This window comes from Rhagoletis pomonella, unplaced genomic scaffold (assembly GCF_013731165.1).
Source record: "Rhagoletis pomonella isolate Grant_MI unplaced genomic scaffold, Rhpom_1.0 Rhpom_scaffold_00169, whole genome shotgun sequence".
Taxonomy (NCBI): domain Eukaryota; kingdom Metazoa; phylum Arthropoda; class Insecta; order Diptera; family Tephritidae; genus Rhagoletis; species Rhagoletis pomonella.
In genome coordinates this window covers 27,679-37,372 of record NW_023458723.1, presented here as the reverse complement: position 1 = coordinate 37,372, position 9,694 = coordinate 27,679, and the positions used below count along the sequence as shown (strand labels likewise).

The window sequence follows — 9,694 nt, the reverse complement described above, 5'->3', positions numbered from 1 at the left end:
TGTTCGATCTTTAAGGTATTTTGATATTTTCTCAATAGAATTTTATTCGCAAAATGAGCCTATTTCTAGGATGCTTGGTGAACTCAATGTTTTTATGAAAGGAAGTAGAGATATTGATGTGTTCTCCAGTCGCTGTCTGTAAGGTTCTGTAAAACCATAGACTTAAACAAATAAAAAATGAAACAGGTGACGAAGTAGAGAAAGTTACGTTCCGGCAAGCGGGAGAAACTATGGGGATTTTAGAGGGTGCTGGCCATTTGGACGAAACCATTGAAAAAGCCATACTGTACCGATCACCGTCGAAATTAAAAGAGCTCTTCGCCATCATGTTGAGCACCTGTGGACTTTTAAACCCTTGTAACTGTGGGAAAATTATAAAACCGTTTTTTTAAGACATCGCCTTGAAATTGTGAGCCGCAGAGGGCGAAGAAGGCGGCCATGGACGCACCAGGGTGAACTGGCAAGACATGTCTGCTGAATTTGCTACTGGCGCAGTTGTGCAAGGATAAAAATGTTGCACTTGCTGTTGCCTCCTCAGGAATATCAGCCACATTGGTCAGCCTAGCAAGAATGTGCGAGTCAAGATAAACCAACTTGCTTCATCAGAAAAACCCGTGTTCGAGGGGCTATGTTGCAACAATGCAAATTAATAATTTGGGACGAATGTACGATGTCACGCAAGCATGCAGTCGAGGCACTCGATCTAAGCTTGCAAGATATCCGGGGCAGCCGAATGCTGATGGATGGAGTGGTCATATTGCTCGCAGAAGATTTTCGGCAGACGCTACCTGTCATCGAGCGAGGCATTGGCGAGATAAGTGCGTGTATCAAGGCTTCGCCATTGTGGGTAAAGATGGAAATATTGAACCTCACAACTATCATGAGAGTCCAGCAGTACAATGATCGAGTGTCCGAACTCTTTGATCAAGACTTCCTTGAGATCGGCGAGGTAGATGAACTAATTGGTAAGGTTTTTCCTAATATACAACAAAACTTGCGCAACCTGGCTGGTTACGCGAACGACAAATCTTGGCGGTTAAAAATTAATCAATGGGAAACATCAATAAGAAAATGATTGATAAAGTCCCTGGTGAGGCGCAACATACATGACTGCTGAAATAGAGATGAAAAATAAGGATGCAACAACATATCTATAGAGTTTCTAAACTCTTTAGACTTGTCAGGGGTGCCGTCCCACAAACTGGAATTAAAGGTTGGGGTGCCAGTCATATTGATGCGTAAGCTTGACGCACTTTGCTTGTGCTATGGCACAAGAATATTCATAACGGAACTGAAAAGACAATTGTGCAAGCCACCATTATCGATGGCGGGGCCAAAGGGCAATCAGTGTTGATACCACAAATTCCCATAATTCCCAACATACTATCTCAGTTTAGATATATAATATTTGCAGTTTCCGATAAAAGTAGCCTTTGCGATAACGGTTGATAAAAGTCAAGGACAAACTCTTACAAGTTTCAGGAATACATCTGTGTACTCCACGTATCTCGCACAGACAGCTCTACTTTAACTGCTCGCGTTTGTCGAAAGCCATAAATCTCTATACGGGCAAATCTTTTGTGTCCCTAACCTCTAAATAAATTTTATATATATTCAACAATTTTTATTGAGCTTGAGGCCGATTTTAATGAAAATCGTATTGTGGAAAAGCAACAATAATTTTAAAAAATGGTAGAAGTGATAGCTATTTCGGAAATCACCACATTTCCTCATCAGACTTCTTTCAGTAGGATTCGAACCGACGATCCCACTGACTCAGCCAGTTTCACACGCACTGTGCTAAGTTCGCCTTGTGAATTCTTGTTGCTTTTTTGCACTATTTCATTTGTTTCTTATTAAACACGGCGCCAAGTTCAGTAAAAATTGTTGAATATAATTGTTATAAGGCCATAAAATAACAAAAACAAATAACTTAAGGACGAGCACACCTAAAAGTTAAACAATCTAATAATAAGATTATTAACAAAAATCAACAAAACCAACAACCATACGATCAAGTTTAAATAGCACTGGAATCGCTGCGCTTGATTGTATTTGGCTTAACAAATGAAATAGTGGAAAAAAGCAACAAGAATTCACAAGGCGAACTTGGCATATTGCGTAGGCAACTAGCTGAGTTAGTGGGATCGTCGGTTCGAATCCTACTGAAGAAGTCTGATGAGGAAATGTGGTGATTTCCGAAATAGCTATCACTTATACCATTTTTTCAAATTATTGTTGCTTTTCCACAATAAATTTTTTATTAAACACGGCGTCAAGTTCAATAAAATTTGTTGAATATAATTGTTATAAGTCCATAAAATAACAAAAACAAATAGTTTTATTTATTTAAATTTGACCTTATATAAAAAAATGGGTGAACAAATGTGACGCGTTCTTGTAACTTATTTAATTTTTTTTATTGTAACAATGTCTTTTTAATTTTTATAAGCAATCAAAGTAATGAAAATAACCATTTTGCGTGTCACTTTGGGTACGTTTTGTACTTTTTTGCGTATAACTTTTTCAAACGGAGACTTTCAAAAATCATGACAAATATTGAATGTAATATTGGAAAATGCATTAGGCGTTGAAAAAAATATGTGCTCCTCATTGTAACAATTTGAAATCTGTCACTCGTAATTATCAAAAATTTAATATTTCAAGTTTTCTTCCATTTTGAACTTTTAGCAATTACTAAATTGTTCGTATTTGTTTATATACATATTAATTACACTTTAAAGATAAAAATAAGACCTTTTACAGCTGCATGCCTTTGAAAATACTGAAATTATAACAAATATTGTCTGAACAAGTCTTTGCGTGAGTGGCTTCAAGATTTCCCTCTTTTTTATCGCACATTGACAGACGAAACCATAACAGGTTGGCATTAAGCGTGATCGTTAGATAACATTCTTCATAAAGGTCGTTGAAAATGCTAAATACCTAAAATAACTTTTGTCTAAAGTACGGTCATAAATGTATATGTGTGTATGTAAGGATTTTCAGATATTTCAGGATTTCGTAATTTTTTTTTAAATTGGGCGTGGCCCGCCCACTTATGTCAAATGTTTGTATCTCGAAAACCTTTTCACCATTCTGTACCAAATTGGACATACACATTACCCATGACCTTCTTAAATACTGCTTTGAATATTTTTAAAATCGGCAAAAAACCACGCCCTCTAGCAGTATCGCTAACATTGAGTTTTCGAAAATTATCGTTTTTTAAATATAACTCTTTAAGCATTTTAGAAAAATGTATCACACAAGAGTTAATTGTTTTCTCAGTGGATTTCAAACAATTTGATGTCTAATTTATTTGTGTGCGTTCAATTTGAAAATTTAGGTTTTTTAGCGTTGAATCGCACGATTCCGGAGATTTGCCCATATATACGCCCAAAACGATAAGTCCGGAAACGTTGTTTTCAGAATTTTATTGCGGTAAATTTCATTAATTTGAGTTGCTTAGAATTTTTTTAATTAAAGTTGTTACATTTACATATTTAGATTAAAGGATTTGTTTCCTTCTTTGTTACACTTCAAAGGGTTGCGTTCATATATTTGTGCATTTTCCCGAAAAGCATTTTCTTTTATTACATATACATATGTAGATATGTATGCTATATGGATAATGTTACCAACTATTTCATAGCTAAAATAAGTACAGGTTAGGTTGGATTAGTTTAACGCCGTGAGCCGATTACCAAGTTTCGAATGCGGCTAATTTCGATCCCTGAGAGCTCAGTGTTAGTTCAGAAGTGCGAGCAAAAATGCTTCCGTGTTAGCCTCGCAAAGGTTGGACAGTCTAAAAAAAGTGTGGAGATGATTCTACTTCATCTTCCTCTTGACAGCTGATACAAAAGGGATCAGTTGAAATTCCTGGTCTTACCGCTTGAATACCAATCGCACAATGGACTGTACGAATCCCCATCACTAGCCCTTGAGAGGTAACGTGGTATTCGGCACCTTTAAGGGGTAATGATGGGTCACTCGTGTCTTGCGCTGCAAAAAGTATTTTAAAGTACCCTATTAAAACATCTGCTGCAGCAGAGAAACGTCTTATATTTCTTTTTTATATCACAAAAGAAGCATCACTTTCTATTTTCCTTTTTGTTAGGTATTTAGTAGAGTATGCAATTTCATTATCGCGAGTACGAAGTAACTGCCTTTCCAAAGCCAGAACATCAGCGACACAGTTTCCCGCGATCTCACTGCGACCCGGCACCTAAAAAGGAAGAAGTACCTTAGAAGTACTATGACGCGATCTATAGAAGTCAGACATTCCTTTACCGATTTCACCCTTTAGCGGTGAGTCTACCGCTTTCTTGATGGCAGCTATTTCCACGAGAAAGGCACTGCAGAATTCCGGAAGTCTGAACAGATTTTTGGTGGTTTCTGACAAAAAACACCTCCACCAACCCTGTCCCCAAGTGGGGATCCGTCAGTGAAGAAGCTCACCTCTTGTACTTCCTGGTAAGCACCACCAGTTCCATCTTGATGGGATTTACTGCGAGGCTTCCGTTGATCGCCCACCTAGTTACCTGGTACAGGTAACCTTGAGCCAGATTAAAATGGGTGTATAGAAATCGGCCCTTAACCAAAAGTTCCCCATGATCTACGTAGGCGATCACCCGCAAGCCCACTTTTTCCAGTTCCTCTAGAAGGTCGCTTACAGCCGCAATCCAGAGGAGGTGAGAGAGAACACCACCTTGCGGAATGCCCCACTGACTCTGCTCTGAGTGGAGGCGCTCCTCCACTCTCCCGCGACAGTTCTGTGACGAAGAAAGCTGTAGATAAGCCTGATTAGGTTGACTTGACTATTACCTCTAGTGGGATGAACGCAACACTGACTACCCAAGCCTTGGGGATGTACCCGGTCCTAACGCAGTTCGCATAAATATAATACAACTAATTGTACGACTTCTTCAGAGCCCTTTGTAACTGCGCAGGTAGGATGCCATCAGTCCTCGGCGAATTTAATAGTTTGAATGAATTTATAGCCCAGGCCATGTGACGATCGTCCAGAAGATCGGAGAAGTACAGGGCCTGAAGTACAAAATATCGCAAAGAAGTACATTTGACTGTAGTTCGAAGTGCGAAATACAAGAGCTGAAAAAGAAGTACTGTACTTCCGAAAGAAGTACGATTGGTCACATTATGTATGCATAACAAAATGCATAGCCAAACCAAACGCGGAAAACATCTCCCATACAACATTGTTGAAAATTTTCGTGACAGTTTATCTTGCATCGTTTTTTTCTATTCATGAGCGGCCGACATCGGCAATGTTCAGACTTCTCATATTTGAGTGAGAAGAAATTTCTTTGCTTTTTACGTTCGCGAATAAAATACAGTGGAAAATTGTTTGTTGATCTTATTCCGAATATGAGCCGTGACAAGTTTGTTTGCATTTTTCATTCGCGGTAAAAGAACGCTGAATTAAATTTGGAATATTTTCGATAAATAAGAATTTCCGAACCCTGGTTATAAACATGTGTTCTGACTCTGTTTTAGAGGGCAAGGCAGTTGACAGCTATGCTATTTACAATAATATATCTGTTCATATAGATATATGTACCTATGAAAGCGCGTACATAAATATCACACCTTTAGGGGTCTCACTATATGCTAATTGAAAGTCAGTTAGGTAATAGTTTTTCTGATATAAGAGTACAAATCGAAAGTAGCAAAAACATTAGGGCTATTCGCGATTCGGTGCATAAGAGCTGACAAATTTATGCAATTGCAGAACAAAACAATTTTTGTGCATCAGCTTTGGTTTTCTTTAAGAATGCAATGCATAGCATTTTTATGCTATGGATTTTCGGTATTGCAAATTTGCCAAGCCATGACAAATGCAAATGCGTGTATTTTGTTTGTGTATTGCAAATAATTTGCAATACAAATTTGCAATGCAATGATGCTAGGCCATTTGCACCGGATCGCGAATAGCCCTATTATATTAACCAGCACAATACACGCCAATTTATAAATAACCAGTTTGTAGTTAGCTGAAAACACACTCACTATTTCGCGACATCACCATGTAAAAGTAGTCATGTATAAGCAAGGCAGGCTAGTCGAGGCATTGAGAAATAGGGAACTTATAGGGCATTTATTGTTAATTGAATTCCCTGCAGGATTATATGTAGATATACGTATACATACAATTGTGTAAAGATCTTATTTTTTCTTCTTCTTTCAGAAATTGTTCAGGTCGCTTAGAAATTCAAACTTGTAAGGGGCACTGTGGTTATCCGGTAACTCATTTTTGGCGCCATGCTAACAATGTAATCTTCTTTCAAGCAAAAGGATCGCATGATCATCCAAGACCTGAAGTAAAGGGTTCAACAGAGACTCGACGGCTTTTCGGTAATAGTCGGCGAAACCGTAATGTTTCCGTGGTCCTTACACCTGGGAAAGTCGCACGCAATTTGGAACACAATCTACAGAGTAGAACAACATGCGTGATAAATACTGCCCGGGATTTGAATTCTGTCAATAAATCCACAGCTCATTATTGTAGTTTTTATGAAAGATGTCAAAATATTACACCGTTGGCGCAAAAGCAGGACGTTACAGAGCCTCTTAAGATTTTGCCATCTTCTACTTCATCTTTTACGTCACCCAATTTGTGTTTTGATACCATGTTAACGAGTAATTCGCATATAAATCAAATGGGCACATCAGATTTTCACAGAGGTGAAAACGCATATGCTATGATTGAAAATCGTCAGCCAACATCGATTAGAACATCCTCGAATTCCCCTTATTACACTTCGTCTATGCAGCTTCATCAACTACAACATCGGTCTGTCTTAGCTAAATCAATGCACATAAACTCCGCATGTGAAACAAGATATGATACCCCAGTCCTTCATGATACTCATCGATTTAATGAAGCTTATGATGACACATCAAGAATAACGTCAAGCTCCGGGTATAATTCAGATGAATTTGTTCCTTCATTTATACCATGCTCCACGTCCTCCAGCTCTCTTATAATCGCTAACAATCAACGCCATGAGCTAGCTAGGTCGGTGGCATACTTCGCTGCGCAAACTTCAGAAATATTTAACTCTGTGTTTGAACCAGTTTCAATGCAAGAAAGTCAACTGCCTAATGTTAGCAGTGATCTACAATCGATCGAAGATTATGTATCTACAAGCGCTTATGAAAAAACCCCAGAAAACGCCCAGTTACCATACCAATGTTCAACGTTTGATACTAATCTAAATACTGAGTTTTACTACAGCAATTCCAGCGGCGATAACGGTGTCTGGAACATTTGTATTTAAATGACTTTAATAATCGTGTTTCCTTTTAAAATTACTTTGTACATTCTTATTAGAAAGCATTTAGTAATATACATTTTCATGTTGTCTTGATAAAAATTTGAATTAAAAAGTTACGAATTAAAATTTTAAATATTTATAGAAAAACAGCTGCAAATGTGGCTATACTTTTACGACGTCAATATATGTATGTACATAACATACATGCAAGAGTTTACAAATTACACTACTCGTCAAACAAAAATTCACCAAGAATGAAATTAAACTTTCCTAACGTAGAATTTTATCCTGATTCCGAATATGATAGTTATTTTTCTCATTTCATTTTATATGTGCATCGAAAAGTTGTATTTGTCATTCTGTCGGTTTTACATCTAAAAGAGATTTGTGAAGGAGACTCTAACAACAGTTTTTTCAGAAACCCAAAATATTTATTATCCGTTGCCTTGTTTTGAGATACATTTTTTTTCGTTTTTGTATAAAGTTTTAAACCTTCGGAGGGCGCGCCGCGGCAAATTACCCGCACAAATTTTAATTTGTGGTTTTCAAATACTAATTGTACACTGAAAACGAAATTTCGTAAAAATGCTACGAAAAACTTTCTTAGTTTTGGTTTTTGTACAACGTACGAAACTTTCGTTCATAATACGAACACATTTTTCACAACGAAACAAGATTTTACGAACCATTCGTAAATATAACGAAACGAGTTTCGTAAAGCATTTTTTCAGTACAATTTATGAAAACTTTCATTTATTTTACAAAACACGTGCGCAAATTACCGAAAAAATCTCTTTTTTTGTATATTGTACGAAGGCATTCTTAATATTTACGTGTGGTTTTAAAAATTATCGAAATCTACAATTCTGCATTCGTTTTATTTATTAAATATTTTCATACATTGTACTAATGCAGAAACATGTTTTTAAAATTCGTAAAATAAAAATGTCATTGCGAAATTACCTGTTGGCTGCTGTGAGACATATAATATAAACTTAAACGTTTTATAAACAAATTCGCTGGATAAAAAAAAACAATAAAAAATCAAATACATGGCACTCCGCAAAATAAGCGCCTAATCATAGTAGTGCAATCGTTTCGGCATACTAATGTGTGAAGCTTTTATGTATTTCAATGAAGCTTTGGAGATTACGATTCATAATCATGTTTTCGCCTAATCGCAAAAGCTTCATGAATCGAAGCGCACAACATTGTAAGGCGGTTGCCGTTTTGAAATCGTCATTTATTTACTTTTTTGTATTGGATATAAAAGCTATTTGTTACTTCAATAGGAAATAATTAAAAATAAATTTTTTCGTGCTAAAATTCGTGCAAATTGTATTAAACCACGGAAGTGTGAAATTGAGAAATAACGGCCAGAAAATGTGCTATGTGTAGAATGTGTTCATTAGCTGGTGACTATGCAGGGCGCGCAAGTGTGCAGAAGTTGAGACGCCATGCATTCGTTTCGGCATAATGAAACGATTACTCTACTATTATTAAGCGCGTAATGTGCGGAGTGCCTTAATTTTTTATTTGATTTTTATTCTCATTTGTGGAGCTATCGATGAATCGTAAACATTGCTACCTGTGATTGCTAGCTGGCAAAGATGACTGAGTGAATTTTAGGTTTAGGTTTTTTCTTTTGTTTTGTTGCTTTTTATTGTTGTTGTTTTATTGTTGCATATAAAGCATTGACACATGATCTCCATGTAATGCCTTAGCAGAAAAAAGCAAGCACTGGTGCGCGTGCGCTGCAACAGGTATGAGCAGCATTCGGTACACCGAGAATAAATAATCCAAAACAAATATTTGATGTTTGACCGCAATACAAATTGCATGATAGTTTTCGTTTGGTGGGACTAAAGCTCATTCTTATTTATTTTCTTTCATTAAAATAAATTCTTTTTTTAGATTGAGCCTGATTTCGGCTTTTTATTTGGAACCAGAAATGAGGTCCTTGGTCCAATTTACTTTTGTATAATAGTGTTTGTTTTTTTTGATGTTGGTCAGAAACGGGACTCGGACCCAAAAAAAATTGAATGTAACTCGCAAAATTTTTTTAAGATAGTTGGAAAAGTGAGTTTGTGATAAGGGTCGAAATCAAAATTTGTATTTTGTAAGTATTTTGTCATGTATAATTTTAAAATTATACTTTGCGTACACAGTATTGTAACTATACTATTCATTTCAGGTTTGAGAGGAAAAAGGATGATTTTAAACTTACATATCTGTGTTCATATGGAATAGTAGCTTATGTCGAAAGACTGGCTTTAGTATAATGTGGCATTCGCAGCATACGATTGCGAATGACTCACTGGCGTCGAGCTGTTGAAGAACTTTTAACAAATGAACGTGCAAGAAATAGTTCCGATACTAAATAGCAGGTCAATATT

The 9,694-nt window shown here is 36.6% G+C and overlaps 1 protein-coding gene across 1 annotated transcript; it reads left to right on the top strand.

Annotated features, from left to right (window-relative positions):
• Nucleotides 1–628: 628 nt before the first annotated feature.
• On the top strand, nucleotides 629–7,376 carry LOC118750206 (transcription factor glial cells missing-like). The gene is made up of 2 exons (XM_036484932.1): nucleotides 629–1,035; nucleotides 6,209–7,376. Exons 1-2 carry the CDS (start codon nucleotides 629–631, stop codon nucleotides 7,299–7,301), a joined length of 1,500 nt encoding a protein of 499 aa, XP_036340825.1. The 3' UTR covers nucleotides 7,302–7,376.
• The last annotated feature ends 2,318 nt before the right edge of the window (nucleotides 7,377–9,694 follow it).